This window comes from Ochotona curzoniae, unplaced genomic scaffold, assembly GCF_017591425.1.
Source record: "Ochotona curzoniae isolate NIBS_2020 unplaced genomic scaffold, NIBS_Ocur_1.0 contig_1014, whole genome shotgun sequence".
In the NCBI taxonomy this organism is placed as follows: domain Eukaryota; kingdom Metazoa; phylum Chordata; class Mammalia; order Lagomorpha; family Ochotonidae; genus Ochotona; species Ochotona curzoniae.
In genome coordinates, this window is record NW_024464920.1 from 37,832,145 (window position 1) to 37,854,834 (window position 22,690).

The 22,690-nt window shown below is 37.4% G+C and overlaps 3 protein-coding genes across 3 annotated transcripts; 2 read left to right on the plus strand and 1 right to left on the minus strand.

Annotated features, from left to right (window-relative positions):
• The first annotated feature begins 4,532 nt into the window (after positions 1-4,532).
• On the plus strand, positions 4,533-5,471 carry LOC121163294 (olfactory receptor 6C74-like). Its single transcript, XM_040990770.1, has one exon. The coding sequence runs from the start codon at positions 4,533-4,535 to the stop codon at positions 5,469-5,471; it is 939 nt and encodes a 312-aa protein (XP_040846704.1).
• Positions 5,472-11,440: 5,969 nt separating this feature from the next.
• On the plus strand, positions 11,441-12,433 carry LOC121161528 (olfactory receptor 6C6-like). Its single transcript, XM_040987968.1, has one exon. The coding sequence runs from the start codon at positions 11,441-11,443 to the stop codon at positions 12,431-12,433; it is 993 nt and encodes a 330-aa protein (XP_040843902.1).
• Positions 12,434-14,981: 2,548 nt separating this feature from the next.
• LOC121159160 (olfactory receptor 6C74-like) lies at positions 14,982-15,920 on the minus strand. The gene has a single exon (XM_040984165.1). The coding sequence runs from the start codon at positions 15,918-15,920 to the stop codon at positions 14,982-14,984; it is 939 nt and encodes a 312-aa protein (XP_040840099.1).
• Positions 15,921-22,690: the final 6,770 nt, after the last annotated feature.

The window sequence follows — 22,690 nt, forward strand, 5'->3', positions numbered from 1 at the left end:
ATGAAAATTCACACCCTTCTTGGCTTTTGGCAATAATGTAATTTTGGCAGAGAAGAGAGAAAGACAAATATCACAAAACAAAGTAGGCATTTGTTTCCATCTCCTTTAAGCATTCAGGCTGGGGTTTTTAAACACTTCCATTACCGTTTGTACCTGCGTGTTCATAGCAATGCAGTGATGACAGGGCCATGGATATGTTTTGTCCTGTTGATCAGCCGTGTCACGTGTGTTTACTCATTCATGATTCCAAATGCCATTCCTTCATCTCAGCATTATTGCAGTAGAAACGAATAAACTGGAAAAGAAATTTGATTTCATGTAAGGGTAATTATTAGAGTTGCACAAGTGGTCTCCATTGACCTCTAGTCCCATCACAAGAACAAGCTGAAGAAAGGGCAAGTGAGTAAATCATCTATTCTTTGGAAGAGAAGAGTGCTTACTTAGAGAAAATGTAAGGGGTCAGCATTGTGAACTTGTGGGTTAAACCACTGCCTCCACTTTAGTATTCCATATAGACACTGGTTCGAGTCCCTGCTGCTCCACTTCCAATCCATCTGCCTGCTAATTTGCCTATAAAAGCAGTAGAAGACGGCCCATGTGCTTAAGCTCCTATAACAATGTAGGAGCTCCAGATGAAGCTCCTGGCTCCCCGGTTTGGTTTGGTCTGGCCCAACCCTGGCTGATATGACCACTGTTTGAATGCACCAATGGATGAAAAATTTATGTGTGTGTGTGTCTCTCCCCCACTCCATCTTGCAAAAACAAATAAATATTTTGAAAAGAAACAAACTTTTATTCTCAAGAGAGTGTCACAGACTTCAGATAAGAAGCAGAAACTACTATGAAACATGGAATACTTAACAAACCAACAACGCTAATAACAAGCTAATAATCATATACTTAGCTAAAAGCACCATTTTGCCTGAGTCCCACCAACCACTCACTCCCACACAAAATCATTTTTATTACTTCCAAATCCTCCTCCACACATCTGTGATTTCAAAATAAGAATGCATGTGAGAGAGCAACCACAGAAAAAAGTGGTTCATCCTGAACCCTCTGGTGTCTTAGTTTGAAGTAGATTCTCTCCAAACACAAATTGTGCTTTGCAAAACACTTAGTGCCTGGGGAGAACAGTTGTATAGATATAAGCATATAAGCTGCTGATCCTCTGGGAAGTGGTGGTTTGGGATTTTACAGACTTCTGAGAGTTCTTCAAATAATTTCCTTGATGGTACAAAAAAGGGAAAAAAAAGGAAACATAGGAACGCCACTAGATCGAGAGTGGATACATTTTAGGCATGATACCTAGACATGGAGCCAATCCAGAAATAAGTAACAGTGAAGTGGGAACTTAATGCACTCCTGTGCCTGCAACGAAGTAGCAATTCAAATCACTCCTTGGTTTGCCATTGCATGGATTGTGGGGCAGCATGGGACTGATTCAGAGAGGAAGTGTGTGCAATCCAGCAGAAAGGAAGAGAGAATCCCTGAGGCACAGATGGTAGCGTCTGAATATTTATTTTATGTGTGTCTATATTTTAAAAGATATTTCCACATGTACGGCAAATGCTTGCATTTTAATGTTCTAAAGTCACGCTTATTTTGAACTCAAAAAATAAACATAAGCAATATTTCTAAAGTTAAAAATAGCACTTCCTATAAGATACTTTCTTTGTTAAATGTTACCACTTTTAATCTTTTTCTCCCCAAACCTTTAGGAAAAGTAGAGAAAGAAGATGAACAATGTAGTAATGATTATGAATTGAAAAGCTATTAAAACTCTTAAGTTGATTTGATTTTCAGGATATCCAACAGAGCTGAATACTCAGGGGCCAACTTCTCATGGTTTGATCACGTGAATTCTAGTTATTTATTGTAGTATATGCTAAGGGGTCATTATTGTGTATAATTGTCAAACTCTTACTAAGGGATAATATGACGGGAGATTTAGGTGTTTTAGGTACATGGATTCCTACAAAGTTTGTTAATGGGTATTTTGTGTAATGAAGAAAATTCTACAGCAGACTCTCTCACAATAAGCAGAAAGCTCAAGGAATACACAAAAGGAAAAGGCACTATGCGTGTCTACATTTTTAACTTATAGGACACTGAAGCACTTTTTAAAGAAATGGAACAGAAAGATAATCATTTTGGTGCAAAGAGACTTTGAAACCAGTGAATGTGGTGGTAATAGGAAAAATTACACCTAGATTTCCAAAATAAATTTGCTATTTATTTCAATTTTTCTTTTTAAAAATTTTGTATTGCTATAAAGAGAACAGATTTTACAGGTACATTTAAAATGTTTTTATTTATTTTAATTTGAAAGTCAGATACAGAGAGAGGAAGAGAAAAAGAGAGGAAGGTCTTCTGACCAATGATTCACTGCCCAGGTAGCTGCAAAGGCAGGAGCTGAGCTGATCCGAAGCCAGGAGCCTAGAGCCTTTTCTGGGTCTCCCATATTGGTGCAGGGTCCCAAGGCTTTGAGCCATCTTCCTTCCAAGGCACAAGCAGGGAGCTGGATGGGAAGTGGGGTCACTGAGATTAGAACCAGCACCCACAATGGATCCCAGTGCATGCAAGGTGGGGAATTTCGCCACTTAGGCTACTGTGCTGAGCCCTGTAGATACAGTTTTAACAAGAATGATCTACAAACTTGTCAAGTCCCTTTGTGCCTGGTTTTAAGCACAGAACTCGATTATTGCTGCTGAGGGAACATCACAGGCTTCTATATTTCGTTTCTATAGTTCCTTTTCTGTGGAACTTTTCGCTATATCTCATTCTAGAAACTAATTTCACTATTACTGCAAACAACTTTAGTTTTCTTCAAATGTTTATTTTTGTGTATGTATGTTCCTTCCTCATAATCATCCTGATGTCCTGGGGATACAAAATATTGTGTTTTACGGGGCCAGGCAAGCACAAAAACTTAACTGTTTTATGTACTTGATGGTGAAGATGTCGTGAAAGCAATTCCCTTCAGAATTACTACTCATGTTAAACCCCAATATCCAATTTGCTAGCTCAGAACGCCAGCACAACCTTCTAGAGAAGCTAGCCAGGATTAGTATCTTACATGGAATGCTACCTGGTTATGTGAGTATCCTTTTAATAAGAAAACCTTTATTTCTGATTTTTGCAGCACTTTTTGGGGATTCATTATGCTTTTGGAATTTGTCAGATTGTCCTCTTCCGTATCAGGTCATGCTGAACTCAAATTATTGAGGCTTCCTCTCGTTACTGTAGAAAAAGAACAGAAATGTGGGTATGAAGAACAGACACAGAAGTGAACTTCACTGGTCAGTATTTCCTTGTTAGAACTTGCACTTAGTCACATCATTTCCTCTAGCTCATAAATATCCCTGGTTTTCTGTTTTCACACAGATCTTTTCTGCATCTCTCACTTTATTACTATTTCATAAGTCCATAATTCTCATGCTTCTGTATTTCTTTCTTCACTTTGTCTATTCCATTCAGAGAACTCTAACCTCAGAGGAAACTGTGGGGGGCTTGCCACACACACACAAGGTACATTGCAGCACTGTTCCTATGGGATTTGGCTGTGAGGTCCAGGCTGAAATGAGGGCGGGGACAACAGCAGTGAAATGTTCTTATTAAGGATAGCAAACAAAATGAATTCCTATATAATATTATTGTTCATTAAAGTTGAATTTGGCCTGGTACAATAGCCCAGCAGCTAAAGTTCTCACCTTGTACACACTGGGATCCCATATGTGTGCTTGTTCTAACGCTGGCTGCTCCACTTTCCATCCAGGTTCTTGTTTGTGGCCTGGGAAAACAGTGGAAGACAGCCCAAAGCCTTGGAATCCTACACCAGCATGGAAGACCCTGAAGAAGCTCCGGGCTCCTGGCTTCAGATCGGCATAACTCTGGCTGTTGCGGTCGTTTGGGGAGTGAATCAGTGGATGGAAGATCTTTCGCTCTGTCTCTCCTCCTCTCTGTATATCTGACTTTCTAACAAAAAAAAATATTTAAAAAATTGGAGCACATTAACCATGAGATTGGTTAAAAAAACACTACCAGACTCTATATTGATTTAGTTAATACAGTGATAAAAGTATACTAGCACCACATGAATGATGGCTAGGCCATACACTTTAAATTAGGTTTTGATGCAAAGCTTTAATTCTATTCAATTAAACTTTTAAATTGCACTGGTTCAAAATTGCATGTCTTTCTTAATGTGATTTATCAAGAGAAACATATTTAAGATTTTTAAAAATTCCTCCTTTTTTACATAAAACTGAAAAATTATTGCAATTATATGGATTTTTATCTAGTGTAATTGTAGGTTAAGGCTTTGTGACCTTATCCAGACACTGTAAAAATGCAAAACATTTTTCTTTATGAAATAGCCATCTTTAAAACATGAATGAACATCAGATTATTCCATCTGAAACACCTCTTAGTTAATGCTAAATTTTAATACAAGTCATCACTATTATTTTCCCATTGACATTGTTCTTGTTTCTCATCTATTCATACGTGATGAATGTCAGAGGACCATAATGGGAAACCACACAAAACTGACAGTGTTCATTCTAGCAGGTCTGACTGATGACCCACTATTCAAAGTCATGCTGTTTCTCTTTCTACTTCTCACCTACTTGCTAAGTATCATGGGCAATCTGACCATCATCACACTCACGCTGTTGGACACTCATCTTAAAACTCCCATGTACTTTTTCCTCCGGAATTTTTCTTTCTTAGAAATTTCCTATACCACTACATGCATCCCGAAATTATTAGTGGTGATGGCCACTGGGGACAAGACTATTTCCTACAATAGCTGTTTCACCCAGGTGTTCTTCGCCTTCTTACTCGGAGCGTCTGAGTTTTACTTGCTGGCAGCCATGTCCTACGACCGCTATGTGGCCATCTGTAAGCCCCTGCATTACACAACCATCATGAGCAGCAAAGTGTGCATGGGGCTTGTGCTCAGCTGTTGGCTTGCAGGTTTCTTTGTCATCTTCCCACCCCTGGTGTTGGGTCTAAATCTTGACTATTGTGCTTCTAATGTCATTGATCACTTCTACTGTGACACCACACCCCTCCTGCAGCTCTCCTGCACAGACACACAGACCCTGGAGAAGATGGGATTTGCCTCTGCGTTGGTGACACTCTTAGTCACGTTGGCAATGGTGATAATGTCATATGTTTTTATTGCCAGCACAATTCTAAAAATCCCTTCAACCAGTCAGAGGAAAAAGGCGTTTTCCACATGTTCTTCTCACATGATTGTGATATCCTTGTCTTACGGCAGTTGCATCTTCATGTATGTCAAACCATCAATGAAACAAACAGTGTCCATCACAAAGGGGATTTCTGTGCTCAATACCTCAGTGGCTCCACTTCTGAACCCTTTCATCTACACGTTACGGAATGAACAGGTGAAAATAGCCTTCCTTAATGTGATGCACAGGGTTGCCAGTTTGTCAAAAAAGTGAATGTTCGATAGAGTTACATAAAGGAAATGAGTTAAAAGTCTTGAATAATATCAATAGTGGCTTCAAAGACAATGTCTCCTTTTTATGCCTTTTTATTGCTTTGGTATTAACCTTGTATATTTTCAAGTGTTATTTTTCATTAAATATTTGGTCTGTGAAACATTTTTTGAAATGTCGAATTCTTAAGCTTTGTTACACTCCCTCTTTTAAATTTGCTACTTTTAAAAACATGAAAAATGTTGTTCTGTAAGCTTATTTTTCACTAGAGCTGTTTTCTCATCTTACTTTCTTCCTTGCGTTTTAAAGAAACTTAGCTTAATTTCTCATATGCCCTATTTGTCTTTTAAGACTTTTAGTGTTCAAGAATGTGAAATTTTTCATAAAGTGTGTTTAATGGGTCACACCATGCAACTATCAACAGTGTACTTTATCTTTGATCCATTACAACAACATAAAATTGGCATTTATGATTATGCAATACTACCAATTAACTAGTATATATTCAAATAAATGAAATGAATGTAACAGCAAGGATTAGTCACTGATGTCTATGTACATCTTATCTATATATGTTTATGAAGGACTATGCAATTGTAATAATAGAGGGCAAATCAGTGGCTGGAGGGATTTAGGAAGGGAGAAGGAAAATCCCCGAGCCTATGGAAATGTATCATAAAATAATAAAATAAATAAATTTTAAAAGTATATTAAATAATTATTATATACAACCATATATTATAAGGAACTAGCTTTTAGATTCTATTTGACAGAAGTTACATTTACCTGATACACCACAATGCCACAATACCAGTTGCATTCATTTTGGTGCAAGTGATAGAATGTCATTCTTTCTATAGCTGAATAGCAACTCATTATGTGTGCTTGTGTGTGTGTCACATTTTTCCTATTCATTCAGTTGCTATTGAATACCTTGATTCTATGTTTTGGCTGTTGTGAGCAGTACTGCTATAAACCTGTGGTATAGGTACCTCTTTAAAGAATTTGTCAACTCTTTGGGGTATTTACACAGTAGCAGGATGACTGGATCATTATAGCAAGTTAAGAAATGGCAAAGAACTTCAAAAAACAGTGCTAAAAAATACAAATGGCTGAACTTGGAGAGATGGTTCAACGACTAAATCCTTGCCTTGCACACCCGGGATGTCTTGGGTGCCAGTTTGTGTCCTGGCTGCTCTACTTCCCATCAAGCTATCTTGCTTGTTGTCTGGAAGAACAGTAGAGGATGCCCCAAAGCCTTGGGACCCTGCACCTGCGTCCAAGACCTGGAAGAAATTCCTGGCTCCTGGCTCCAGCCTTTGCAGCCACTTGCAGAGTGGACCAGTGAACAAAAGGTCTTTTTCTCTGTTTCTCCTTTCCTCTCTGTAATTCTGCTTTTCCAGTGGAAATAAATAAATCTTAAAAATATATACATACAAATGGCTAACAAATACTTTTAAAATGCCCCAACATCATTTATCATCAGAGAAATGCAAATTGGAACTACAATGAGATACCATCTCAACCCGATTAGAATGGCCATTACCCAAAAGACAGAATAACAAGTGCTTTTTTGCTTCCAAATATGAGTAGGAACATTTAGTATTTGTTTTTCTTTGCCTCAATTGTTTTGCTTAGCGTTTAGTTTCTTCAGAATTGATACAAAAGGGATATCTCCACTTTTCATATCAATATTTAGTGTGCTTCCTTCTTTTTGTTTCCAAATTCTTAATTATGTTTGTGGGATTTTGGAAAAGGATATGTGGAACACAATCTAATATTATGGTAGGTCATGCCGAATTCTGTAGAGACGTATTTCAAAGAAGCAACAGTAGCTGTGTGTAACATACAATTTAGGAATCTCTCTGGAAATGGTGTTCCTTGATTTCTGCTCCCATGAGAAGTCTTTTCGCTTATTAGACTATTTTTCTACAAAGACATGGAAGAGCTAAATCTTCCTTGACTTCAAGACAGTTGATTGTCATACCATACTGTGTCAACAACACTTAACATAATAAGATCAGTATAAATTGTAGAAAAGTGGATAATTTGATACCATTTCCTATAATATTGACAAATCAGTTAAAATATTAACAGTGAGAGAACACTGACATTAGTCGTATGTTTTAGGGTGGAAGGAAGTTTTAGGAGGTGGAGGCAGCATCAGTGCTCCAGTGTAAGAAGTTACTGCTGAGTGAAGAACGTTCAACTGAATATAATTACTAAACTTCAGAAGGGTTAGTCTTTTTGCTGCTTTTCACATTTTGACTATTAGATAGATATTGGTGAAGGGTCATAAATATAGTTCAACAATGAGCTGAAACTTAAAATTTTTGATACTTAAGTGATAGTGATAATATTTGGCAAAACCTAATACAATTGCATTTGTTCGCCATTGTTCTCAAATTTTTATAATCTGGTACTGTTCTTGTTTTTTCCTTTTTACAATGCATGTTGGAGGGAGGCATGCTATGTGTGATTGATGATTCAGGACAAAGCAGTTGCTTGATAGGATAAAGTTCCAGTTTACAAATTTGAAAAGGTGCTGGTGTCAATGTCACCCTTTGGATGATTTGTGTAAGTGAAAATATTTTATTACTATTTGTGTTCATTCACAATAACAGTGATGCAGACAGTGAAACACTCTGCATGTGTCTATGATTTTTCGGGGGCAAATTAAACAGAAAAATTTGAGTAATTGTTTCCAGCTGAATTGTGCTCAAGCCATTCTCTTTTCTACTACTTGTATTAGTGCATCTGCCCTTAATGTCTATCTTATCTCTTCATAGTCCCATAAGATCAACTTAAAGACCCATAAAGCCAAATTACCTTCCTGTAAGTTGCCATGGATAATGCCAGAAGTTGTCAACTGTTTGACTCTGTTCGACTCAGCTTTGGGTTCCTCAGATATTTGTTTCTGTATTGTCATACTTCCAAAGAATAATAATTTAGCTTCCAACTGAAGAAAAACCTTTGGATATCCTTAGTGTAGAACAAGTGATCTTATTGAGGTCTGTTTTGTAAAAGAGCTTTCATAGGAAAAAAAAACAAAACCAGAAAAAATGTTTTCCTAACATTATCACTCATTGTTTCGTACGAATTTTTCTTAAACTTGGCTTCTATTTGCATAAACTGTGTAGTTTTGAGGGCATACCTTCTGAAAGTAATCTCTTTCTCTCTGAATCCCTGATGCAAAGTCAAGGCGGAATACTGCCCCACATTTTACACTTCATCTCGCTGTGTGTGACATAATATATGCAGAGCCTTGCAAATAGTGATTGTTACCCAAATAGTTGTCAACAGATGACCATATTCGTTTCATTAATTGTCTTTTTGTCTGACACACAGATAACATTATTTTATTAATTATTTTTATGATTTCCTTGATTCACACAACACTTCAGTGTATTTGTACTGATCAAATTGGGGTGATTAACACTCCCACCCTCCTCTTTGTCATTCCTTTCCAATTGCAACTTTGCAATTCCTCACTTCAACTTGCTTAGACAATATATATGAAAGGTTTTTATGAAGGGTAGTCACCTCTCTGTGCTGTGTGACCCCAGGAAGCGACTGGAACTCTTGTGATGCATTCTCCCCCAGTACCCCCGTCCCGCTGAACCTTTAGTAATCAACGTTTTATGTTCAGACAGGCTTTTTTAAACCTTCTCCATAGGAGGAAGAACATGCAATATTTGTCTTTCAATGTCTGGTTTATTTAATTTCTTGTAATATCCAATCCAGTGCATTTTTTTTTACAAATTCAAAAATTGCATCACTTCGTGTTGGCTGAATAATTACATTATATACATACACAATATTTGCTTTATCTATTCCTATGTTGGCAGTCTCCTTTCTTCCATACCATGGTTACTGTCAATAATGCTAAAATAAATGTGGTGATGCAAATCTCATTTTGATATAATGATTTAATGTCATTTGGGTTTGTAGACAGTAGTGGTGTAGCTGGATAATATAACTTTTCTAATTGTACTTTTAAGGTGTTTTGTACAGTGATCACACTAACCTACAGTCTTACTAGTGCTTTTCAGGCTTTAGGCTATGAACAAGGAGATATAAAGTAGAAATAAAAACAAACAATGTATTAAACATTTCTACTACTATTGTATCTTTACTTACATGGTTATGTAGTTTCAGTGTTGTTAAACTGAGAAATTGTACCATTTTGATTTAGGTTTCCAGAACACTCTTTTTCTTCATCTTATGTTCTCTTTTCTTATATAAGTTGTTTGTGTATTTATTTGAAAGACAGAATGAAAGAGAGGGGTGAGGACCAGAGAGAAAGACGAAGTTTTCATCTGCTCATGCACTGTCCAAATAGCCACAGCAGCTCAGGCAGGGCCCAGCTGAGCCAGGAGCCAGGACTTTCAGGAGGATTCCTACCAAAATGCAAGTACTTAGGCTGCCGTTATGATGACTCCAAGACACATTGGCAGAAAGTTGGGTGGGGAGCAGAGGCAGGACCCAATCCCAGGTGTCCTAGTATGAGATGAGAAGATCCCTAACTTGATAAGCAATAGTGGTGGCTCCATTATTTTCCCTTATAACATTTCCTAGACTTAATTTTAAATGAACTGTTTCTACCACCCTTCATGTTGGTTTTCACATTACTAAAAATTGCCTGTTTTCAAAACCATAACTGAAAGCAGAAATCTAATTCTCTTTTCTACATAGCAACATTACCACGATGTTCAACATGAAATGATACAGAGAGGAACGTGATGTCTCAGATGATTGTCAGGAGTGTGAGGGGCTGAGAATTCCTAGAAGATAAGGCAGATAAACTTGTTCCCTATGTCTTATAAAAATACATCTGAAAAGCAACATATTTACCCATAAAAGGGCAACTTGAGAAGCAGACATGTAGAATGCATTAAACTGCAAAGGTGATCAAGTACTGGTTATTGATCTAGTGTAGGACTGTTTCTTTGGATGTGTGTATAAATGCCAAAATGTTGGTTTTGTATTTCTGTATTTTTGGTTATACTTCACACCTTTTTAAATTTATTAGGGAAATAATATACTATTTCAGCTCTTGCAAGTTACAAAGGGGGGAAAAGTACACTTTTCCAAATTTTGTTGATCTCATAAAACATTTCATGTAGAATTACTTAAATTATACTATATGATATGCAGTTTTACTTCTCTGTCATCACACCCAAGAATTATAAACTACTTGTCTTACGTTTAAAAGAAGAATGCACATTACATTATTGCCTCTGGAACATCACTCTCAAGTTAGCTTAAACGTTAGTTATCAATGTCCTTTTTCCATAGGGCTTATTTTGTTGCCCCCCAATCAGGCCTGGTCACAGTTGGAGGACAGTAATGAGAAAATACACAAAGTGTCAGTGTTCGTCCTGGTTGACTTGGCTCATGACCCAGAACTCCAAGTTGGATTATTTATCACCTATTTCTCATCTACCAAAGGTCACAGATGATCTGCATCATTATGCAAACTCTGGTAAACATTCATTTTCAGATCCCTGTGCTTTTTTTTTTTTTTGCAGAATTACTACTTAAAATTTTCCTTTACTATTGTTTTTATTCCTAAATTGTCCATTAGCATAGCAGCTGTGCACAAAACCATCTCAATATGTTACTGAAGTGACAAATTACTGAGATAATGGATAAATGTATAAATTCAAAAATATTGGATATATAAATATCTTATTAGAATTAAGTTTTGAAAATCAGATAATAAATGAACACTACATTTTAGAGTTACACGTATGACTGATGATCCCCTTGGAAATGAGTAAGAAGGACTTAACTCTGAACAATCCAAGTCTCTGTTTTATAACCTGAATAATTAACTGAAATGTAAGCTGATTTCTGCAAATAGGGAAGTTTCTGAATGGAGATTTTTCTATTGTTTAAAATGAAGAAATACCTCTTTTGATAATGATATTAATTTTTATTTTCTACAGATGTGACAAGACACGAGAAAAATGAACAATCAATCAAAGGAAGTAGAGTTCATCCTACTGGGGCTGACAGATGACCCTGTGCTCCAGATTGTGGTTTTCCTGGTCCTGTTTTTCAATTACGTCTTGAGCCTGACGGGGAACTTAGCCATCATCCTCCTCACCCTGCTGCATCCCCGCCTCAAGACCCCCATGTATTTCTTCCTCCGCAATTTCTCCTTCCTAGAAATTTCCTTTACCACAGTCTGCATTCCACGGTTCCTGATCAGCATTCTGACTGGGGTCAAAACAATTTCCTACAATAATTGTGTAACTCAATTGTTCTTCTTCTTTTTAATAGGAAGTACAGAGTTTTACCTCCTGGCTGCCATGTCCTATGACCGCTATGTTGCCATCTGTAAACCACTGCATTACCCACTCATCATGAACAGCAAAGTGTGCTACCAGCTTGTCCTCAGCTGCTGGGTCACTGGATTCCTTATCATCTTCCCTCCTTTAGTCCTGGGACTCCAGCTAGATTTCTGTGCTTCCAAAACCATTGATCACTTCCTATGTGACACCTCTCCCATCCTGCAACTCTCATGCACAGACACACGTGTCATAGAACTGATGGCTTTTGTCTTAGCTATTGTGACACTTGTCATCACACTGCTGTTAGTGGTCCTCTCCTACACATTCATCATCAAAACCATCCTCAAATTTCCTTCTGCTCAACAAAGGACAAAGGCTTTTTCCACCTGTTCCTCACACATGGTGGTCATCTCTATTACTTATGGGAGCTGTATCTTTATGTACTTGAAGACATCAGCAAAGGAAAGGGTAACTTTAACTAAAGGTGTAGCTGTGCTTAATACTTCCATTGCGCCTTTACTGAACCCCTTCATTTATACTCTAAGGAACCAGCAGGTGAAAGCAGCTTTTAGGGATATTCTTCAAAAATTCTGTAATGTTCAAAACAATGACACAAATCTGATTATAAATAAGATGCTGTTGGAACATGGTGTAGAAATTAAATAATATCTTGAATTACATTATCTTGTGTGTATGCCATTTTTCCATGGTATTCATATGGCTGGCTAGTTGTACAGTTTATTCTGTTCTTTCTATGCTATGGACCAGATGTCCTCTGCAGGCTCCAATGGACTGCCATATCCTCCGGGTGTATATGGGCCTGCCACCTGCTTCTCTATATTTTCCACTGAGTAAGATGAGTTTTCTCAGGCTGGCTGAAGGACACGAGCCAGATGACCCAGGCCCTACCATACTCCCTGCTCCCAGGGCTCATGGACTCGGCACCCACTGCAGTCAGGCCTAAGGACCAGGGCAGGTGACCTAAGCCCTGCTAGATCCCCCCATTCCTGGGGCTCACGGACCCAGCATCCATCATGCAGGAAACTAGGGCCAGGAAACTAGGACTCAGTTACACATCTCAGAGTAAGTTCCAAGATAAAGGTGGGACATAATAAGGACATTTGGGAATAATAAAGGCTCAATTGTTCTGTGTCCAGCCTGCTCTCAGTTCCAGCTCCTGCTGGTGGGTGCTGTGATCTACCCCTGCCAGGTAGACTCCTCAACCCTAGGTTTAATGTGTGCCAGTGAGTAGTATTCAGCGATGGGTACTGCCAACTACCCCAGCTCAGCTCTCCCACATCTACTGGTGCTTTGTTCTGACCATTAAAGGTTGTCCCGTTTCCCCTTCCAAACTGTTCATTTTTAACACCCTGACTTATCTGCACGTACAGTGGCCTTGTCTATGGAGGTTCCTCAATAGTCATTCCTCACCCAGACATGAACCCTCAGGTCCCTGCTCTCCCTCACTTGTGCCATACCCAGGTTCCTTGTAAGCCCATACCCTCAAGTCCCCAGAGAGCACAAATGGATGGCCTGAGGGCTTTGCCCAGTGTCATTGGCACTCTGGCACCTGATATGGTGTTGTGCAAACCACCACTGGTTATGAGAGATCAAGAAGATCCTGGGTGGGCCTGATATGTGATCCCTCCTGCTGTCTACAGACGTACGGGATCAGGAGGACCCTGAAACTACATATTTTCAAAAATCCAATTCATTCTATATACTTTACAGAAACACATACGATTCTTAACTCTGTTATACATGTATACTATATATATTTTTCTTCTCAGGCTATATTTTATTCTGTCTTTTCAGACACTATGTTTCAAGCAAATATTCTTTTAAGCAATATCTATGGCTTTTTAAAAAATTAAATGGAAAAACAAATGTTCTATTAACATAGGTTTATAAGAATATCATGAAGTAAGATGTATCTCTGAAAACAGTTTCCATTGTGATTGATTATATAAATTCTGGTCATCATGCAAAAATTATTTTCAGAGTTTCCTAACACAGTCTGAGCTAGAGATAAAAATCTTCCTAAAGGAAATGTTTATTCAACAACTCTACTTTCTATGTAGTTAGGAAGTGTGAATACATACTTTTTTTATATGTCTACACCTCTATCTATCTAAAGTAAATTACCAACTTTCTGAAAGTCACATGCAAATCACTGACAAGTCACTGCCAGTTAACTTCTATATCCGTTTCAGATAAAGCTGCAAGGGCTTTTTGTTGTTGTTGTTGTTGTTGTTGAATTAGAGGCAGGGTATAAAACCATCAATAAAGTGTTGTGCTGTGTTATTTATTTTTGATAAAACAATGAAATGCTACATTTTTATTAATCTTCATTAAACTATTTATAAATATAACTGCTTTTAAATAGAAATTAAATGACAAATTTCTATAGACTGTGTTTTAAAATAGAAATTACATTGATTTATTTTTAATATACACTTCCAAAGAGGAACACCAATATTGATAGTAATTTTTATTTAATTTACTTAAGCACAAAATACAATAATTAACTGGCACTGTGGCAAAAATATATGTATTAGTTTTACATTGATTGTAATTGAGCAAAAGTAAAGTGAAAAATATTAACCTTTACATGCACTAAATATAACTTTGAAATATAATGCAGAATAACTGAAAATCTTAGACAAAAGCAAACATTAAAATCTCAGCTTGATTTCTTTCAAATACTCACATGGAAAGAAAGTAAGATGAGACAAAATATATCTTTAAGGCTGAAAAAATTATGAAAATACATTTAAAGCTGAACAAGGATAATTGAAAGAGAAAGATAATTAAGAAAATAAAACAATCTCAAGTAAAAAAAATGTGCTTAGGCTTGGTGTGGTAGCCTAGTGGCTAAAGTTCTCATGTTGCACATGCCAGAATTCCATATGGGGTCCGATTCTAATCCTGGCTGCACTACTTCCCGCTTGAGGAGCAAATCAACAGATGGAAGATCTTCCTCTCTGTCTCACCTCCTTTCTGTATATCTGGCTTTCCAGTAAAGATAAATAAATCTTTAAAAAAAAAAAAGAACTGTGCTTTTCAAGGATTCTATTTTGTTGTGCATCACACTGAAAAAACACTGGGAAAAACCAAAGCAATATAAGAGCATAAACAGAAACTACTCTTGAAGACTGCTCTTGTATTATTGGAGACCCTTTACCAATTTCCTTTATATAACTCCATTGAACATTCACTTTTTTGACAAACTGTCAACCCTGTGCATCACATTAAGGAAGGCTATTTTCACCTGTTCATTCCGTAACGTGTAGATGAAAGGGTTCAGAAGTGGAGCCACTGAGGTATTGAGCACAGAAATCCCCTTTGTGATGGACACTATTTGTTTCATTGATGGTTTGACATACATGAAGATGCAACTGCCGTAAGACAAGGATATCACAATCATGTGAGAAGAACATGTGGAAAACGCCTTTTTCCTCTGACTGGTTGAAGGGATTTTTAGAATTGTGCGGGCAATAAAAGCATATGACATTATCACCATTGCCAACGTGACTAAGAGTGTCACCAACGCAGAGGCAAATCCCATCTTCTCCAGGGTCTGTGTGTCTGTGCAAGAGATCTGCATGAGGGGTGTGGTGTCACAGTAGAAGTGATCAATGACATTAGAAGCACAAAAGTCAAGATTTAGACCCAACACCAGGGGTGGGAAGATGACAAAGAAACCTGCAAGCCAACAGCTGAGCACAAGCCCCACACAGACTTTGCTGCTCATGATGGTTGTGTAATGCAGGGGCTTACAGATGGCCACATAGCGGTCGTAGGACATGGCTGCCAGCAAGTAAAACTCAGACGCTCCAAGTAAGAAGGCGAAGAATACCTGGGTGACACAACCATTGTAGGAAATAGTCTTGTCCCCGGTGGCCATCACTGCTAATAATTTCGGGATGCATGTAGTGGTATAGGAAATTTCTAAGAAAGAAAAATTCCGGAGGAAAAAGTGCATGGGAGTTTTAAGATGAGTGTCCAACAGCGTGAGTGTGATGATGGTCAGATTGCCCATGATACTTAGCAAGTAGGTGAGAAGCAGAAAGAAAAACAGCACGACTTTGAATAGTGGGTCATCAGTCAGACCTGCTAGAATGAACACTGTCAGTTTTGTGTGGTTTCCCATTATGGTCCTCTGACATTCATCACGTATGAATAGAGGAAAAAAATCTATGGAAAATAATGGTGACAACTCTTGTTATGGTTAACAAAGTGACATTTTAGGAACAGCAATATGATGAACATTTATGTTTTAAGGGGATTAGAACTGAAGGAAATACAGTTTGCTTTTTTCAGTGTCTCTGAAGATTGACCATAAAATTGAATTTGAATTGTATCAGAAAACAATATTTATTGTTCCAGTTTTTGAAATTGTTTTATATGAATTAGAAGCAAATTTGAAAAGCTTTAAATAAAACAAGGATTCCTCTCTCTCTTGATAATGCACATTAGGATGACATATCACACCCTGCTCCTTTTAATACTTCTATTATACACAATTAAAAGAAAGTTTACATACAAAATCCAGATTGGCATCTGTCATTTGAAGCACATCAAACTGAACTTTCCATACACATGAAGGCAAAGACATACCTTAACCAGTAACAATGAATAGTGATAGGACACATTTGCTGTTTGACTTAACAAATCTGATTGATGGCTGATTAGACCCAGTTTAAAATAAATAATAATGTGGCATAGGGATTAATTTCACTTGGTTTTAGTAAAAAAGAATATCACCTTGATTGCTCTTGTTACTTCTCATCTTTTCTACTCTGTACCCCAATATCAAGGCAGGAGCAATGGGATGGTATTGTAGGTGTGGGCAGGAGCAATGGGATGGTATTGTAGGTGTGGGCAGGATGCATTTGCAGTTTCCACGGAGGGTGAAGTTCTAACAATGGAGTCGCTAAATGATGAATAAGATGTAGGAATGTGGAAGGAATGAGAAATACAGATTCAGAAAATGATATGAAGCAAGAGCTGCAAAGAAAACATCACTGTATGGAAACCAAAAGACAGAAGATGGATTTTTAGAGCTAAGATAATGAGAAAAAAACAAAAAACCTCAAAAATGTAAAATTGGTAAGACATATTATAACAAAAAGATGGTTACTAGTGAAAGTCTCTCCCTCTGCTTCTCTGTTCTTCATCCTCATATTTTTGTTCTTTGTTCATAGGTAAGGTTGGAAACAGGCATAATTTTGACTTCAAGCATGGCCTAAAATAAAAGATGAAAAATATTTAGTAAATTTCAAAGGCACAAGGATGCAGAAAGTGATGCTGACAAAGATTTCAGACACATGTATTCCTGTAGGAAGTGAGGTCATTCACATGTCCACCTAGCACTCCGTCAGAGAGATAATGACCACGGAGAGCTCCTCCCTAATTCTGACACGTACTAAGTGAGTCAGGGGGATGCAGAAGGAAAGCTGGAGACTAGGGTTAAGATTTAAAAAAATGGTAATCCCAATAGTAAATTCTTTCTCAAATACCTTCACCACCAAGAACATCAAATATTGAAGTGATTTTCTGGGAACAAGCACCATGAGAAATGATGCATTTTTTCCCCTTGCGACAAGATGTTGAGATTATTATTTTCCAACTCTAAGATATGTATTATTGCCGAGTAGACAGAGGTACAAATAATAAACATCTAACAATCAATGAAATCTGTTTCCCATCAATACTGAAAGATGTTTACAGAGAATGATTCTAGGATGGATCTAAGAGGCAGATAAAAGAGACGAGACATCCCTCAGCAAAAAGAGCAGCATGAGCAAAAACACAGTACTCACACCTCAGTGTGCATCAGGAACAAATGCCAGAGTTCTGCTGCCAAAACCATGCACCCCGGGACTTCAAAGGCTCATAAAAAATGGAAATACTCGGTGAGCTTATTTTCAAGCTGAAAAACTGAAATCCAAGCACATTTTCACAGATGTTTGAACACCTCATCAAGGCGAATATTTCAAAATTTCTTTGCACCAAATGTACATCACTTTTTCCATTTCTCCCTGAAGTCATGGAGTAGCATCCTGTGCTAATACTGTGGACATACATAAGTGAAAAACTCTGCCTTTTGCGTCCCTTGTACATTCCTTTCAACTTTACATAATTTATCAGTAATCTGTTCTAGATTTTTTTTTCACTATGCAAGTTACTCAGTGGCAACAACTGTAGGAATCAATATATCTAAAACACATAGATCAAAATTTCATAAAGTCATATCATTCTTTTGTTCAACTTTGACACACACACAGCAATTATCCTCAAACACATACTAACTAAAATACATAAGCTTCACATTATGACATCATTGGAAGTGGCCTATGAAAGCTTAGAGGTGTTAAGCATTCTGAATATTAGATACCTTTAAAATAAAAAGGCTTTCCAATTCAAAATTAACATTGTTTACATTAATCTTCTTTCCTCTAATTTCCCTAAATTAAAAAAAATAGAGAAAAAAGATGAATGATTTACTAGTAAAAGTTTAACAAATTTAAGTTACAATATATCTAATAGGAAGTGTTGCCTTTAAAATAGCAATTATTTTCGTTTTTGAGTCTAAAACAAAAAGCTTTTAAATGTAAATGCTTATCTGAAACATAGAAATATCTGAAAAAGATAAAGACACAGATTAATTCAGACAAAACAACCTTGGTTTCAGCAGTGATGTGTTATTTTATCTTGTAATGAACTGAGCACACTGCTATGTCCTTCCTCTCTGAGTCAATTCCATGACAACTCACAATGCATGCCTACCTTTCTCTTTAATTCACAATCTGGGAGGAGGTTTTATCAGCTATTGCATTGTAATTAGAATAGTGTATTAACTTCCCCCATTTGCTCTAGTGTGCTTAACACTAGATTGGATCCTTGCCCAAGTATTACATACAGTGTCAGATAAAGTGTGCCAGCTCTTGATATAATGGAGTTTGGTTGCTTTTTGTATCCTGAAGACAATTACCTGAAGAACTCTCAGAAGGCTATGATATCTAAAATCATCACTTCCCAAAGGATCACCAATTTACATGCTGTACAACTGTTTTCCCCAAGCACTGAGCATTTGGGAAAGCAAAATTTGTATTTGAAGAACAGCTACGTTAAACTGATAATGTGAACTGTCTTAACACGTGCCCTTTGACACTACCATGTTTTGAAATCACAGATGTATAGATGAGGTTTTAGAAGTAGGAAAAAGAGGCATTCTATGTTGGGATGCAAGATGAGAGTAGAAAATGAAGAGCATAACAATTCTTAGACAAAAACCACCTTTAAGGTAAATGAACCATTATTAGATTGGCATGCACACCTGAGCTTTTCACATCCCCTATAATGTTTAATTTCATAGCTTCATTCTGTGATATTGTCTAGAATTCAGAAACTCTGCGTTTTTCCATGGAATAGAATTTTCCTTTGTCTAGTCTTCCTTGTACTTGTTATTGCCTTGGGACTTTCCAGGATAAATGATGGGGGAGGAGGTAATTGGTGTAACTTTTAGGAATTATCCCTTTGCACAAGAGTGCTGCGTTTTCCTTCCTGTTTAGTCCTGCTGAGGCTGAAGTGTAGATATAAATCCAAGCTTCCAGAATCATGAGGAATATATCCATAGCCTCAACACCATGGTGTGTTCACCAGCATATGGCCGTAAGAGTTTATGACACTTAAATGCACAGAATTAAATATCTATTTTGCTGGGAGGTACTTGTATTTCTCATACTGTAGCAAATATATATATTGTCCCAAACAAAAGGTAAGAAGATAAGGTGTTTTTTTTTTTTTATTTAGTCCTACATAAGGTCTCCTTGGTTAGCACTCAACGATTTTCTGGGAAACAGAAGAGGAAGGCCACTCTTCCGAGTCTTGCGGGTCAGAGTTAGAGAACTTGTTTCTCTACTAATACAGCATACAGCTGTAGCTTCATGCTCATGCCAGCTCCCTTTCTCCCAAGTCATACACATAGCAATGTGCAGGTGGAATCTGATGCGTGCTGTAGATACAATGTATCTGTAGGAGGAATGACAAGTTCCAAGTGTGGTAATACCAAATCTTTGAAGAGTATTGTTGTGGAATTCATAGATTAGTAATACTCTGATTGGTAGGGCCCGCTGTGATGACCCAGTGGTTAAATCCTCACCTTGAATCCTCACCTTAACCATGCCAGAAGCCCAAATTCTTTGCCTGCCAGCTCATTCATTCTAGTGTGTGTGTGTGTATGCGTGCGCACACGCAACTGTTGTTAAAGAGCTATTTTATTCCTTTGGAAGCCTTAAATAACCTTGATTTGTTTGCATTTTCTTGTGTCCATACATTGGTTTTGTGTATCTGCTAAATCAGCTTTTTGTATCAACCTAATAAAGTAATTTCATGATCAAAGAATTTCAGTTTCAATGTGTAACATGATTTTGGTTGGATATGTGTTACTTTGGTTCCAGGTGGGCAGTCTAGTGTAGGGTTTACAGATATCCTTTTTTCATAATTTTAATTTTTTAGTTTATGATATAATTCCAAAGGCTATGGAATTTACCTATCTCCTCCTCAAACTTCTCCCCCACAATGATTTCCCCTATTTTATTACAGTAGTATAGTCCTTTATAAGCAGCCCTAAGTCTATCATTCTGCTATTTAAGTACATCCTGGCATTACAGGTACAAACAATGGCAGACAGTTCAGCATCCCATTGTCAAGATATAGTTAACAGTTTCATTGGGAGTCTATCATTGATTTGGAAGTAGAGAACCATACTACATTGTATCTTCACATCTGGATATGATAGTCTCTATTACACAGTTACTATACATTCCCTTAAATGAAAAACTATAAAACAAAATAAAAAACAGGAAGAATGTTGAACAATATATAATGCCAAGAAGTTAAATAATATGTTACTGAATAACCAATATGTTACTGAAGAAATGAAAAAGAAAAGAAAAGAAACCTTCTTTTTTTAAAAAAATTTATTTTTATTTTTATTGGAAAGGTGGATAGACAGAGGAGAGACAGAGAAGATCCTCCGTTCGATGACTCACTCCCCAGGTGGCTGCAACGGCTGGAGCTGAGCCAATCCGAAGCCAGGAGCCTCTTCCAGGTCTCCCACGTGGCTGCAGGGTCCCAAAGCCTTGGGCCATCCTCAACTGCCCTCCCGGGCCACAGGCAGGGAGCTGGATGGGAAGCGGGGCCGCTGGGACTAGAACTGGCACCCAAATGGGATCCCGGGCGTGCAAGGCGAGGACCTTAACCACTGTGCCACCGTGCCAGGTCCCCAGTTTCTAGCTATTTCTTAACGCATTTAAGTTGACATAATAAAAGTGAGCATCACAGACAAGAACTGAAGACATATGCACCAATGTTCATAAGAAAATATATTTTAGCATCACAACTTTTGCCTAATCTAAAATATTCTGAGTCAACTTTTCTTAAATGTAGACATTATCTATAAAGTAGAAAGTTTTATCCTGATCCTCCCCTGTCAAATATGGAGAGTTGAAGGATTTTTTTTTGGATATGTCATCTTTTGTTATCATCTGTAATATTTCGGGCAGATGTCTGACACTTTGTAAGGTATCACTCTGGGACATCTACAACCTGTATCAGGTTCCTGAGTCTGGCTGCCAGCACTCCTCTCCATTCTAGCTTCCTGTTGACATGCACCCTGGGAGGAAGCTGGGGTGGTTTAGGTATCAGGTCCTTGGGAACACTTTAGAACTGGAATGAATTCTCAGCTCCTGGCTGCAGCCTGGCTCCATCCTGATTGTGGATGCACCTGCAGATGGGAAAGCTTTTGCTATTCTCTGGTTCTTTTTCCCAAATAACAAATATTAAAATAAATAAATGGAATATTCTTAATGTTTTCCGATTTCTAAAAACATGTATATCTATGATTTCCAATTGACATGTTTATTTGTATCTTCTCAATGCCCAACTAACAGTTCTCTAAACACATAGACTCAAAGCTTGTCAGTAATGGTTGTGAAATTGCTATTCAACTGCTTGCCCGGAAGCCTAGCAAACTTATGTTTACTTTGAAATAAATTGTGATAAGATCACAGAATAACTTAAAAAGTCAAACAATAGTCCTTCCAATCAGAAATCTTCCACAAGCTCATGTTATCTCCTGTGGAAAGGAGTCAGACAAATACTTATTTAACAAATTCACATTCGCCTATGGAAGGTTCTTTCCTTGGATCAGAGTAAAAGGCCAAAGTGTTTTGCTTTGCACCCCATCAGTCCTTCTATAGCATTTTAATTTGGAAAATTGTCTACTTCACCTAATCCATGTGGCCTCCGTGTTCTGCATGGAAATTCTGTAAGTCTGAGGGATGTTTTGAACACACAGCTGTTTTTCTATACTCTTAACAACACTAGCGGTATTTCCACTTCCTATTGCTAAGGAGTTATAAGAGATTAATGGACATTAAAGACCATTTTATGACAGAAGTGAAATCACGTATGAATCTTAGTTTTATTTTGCTTTTTAAGTTCCATAGATCCTGTGGTTTTCTTCCAAAACAACTCCTCTCTCATGAAGTTTTGAAGAAGTGAACACACGTCACGAAACTTGGCATTTTAGCACTAATTAGTAAATGTCAACTGTAATCTTTCCGATAAGCATTGGCAGAAAACAACTTCATTGAAGTTGTGTTACTGTGCTACTAAAAATACATGGTGTCTTTGAATCTGGGTAAAGCTTTAATATTACCAAACTCTATAATTAAAGAAACACCTTTTAACTGATTTACTCTGATGTTCTACTAAACAGCGAGGAAGAAACTCAGATTCTATATTTCCCAAGAATAAAATCCTTAGATGATAAAATATAGATAATATGTTATTTCCAGTACAAATACATAACAAAGTAAAAGCCTGAGGGTTTTTTTTTCTCCATCTAAGAGA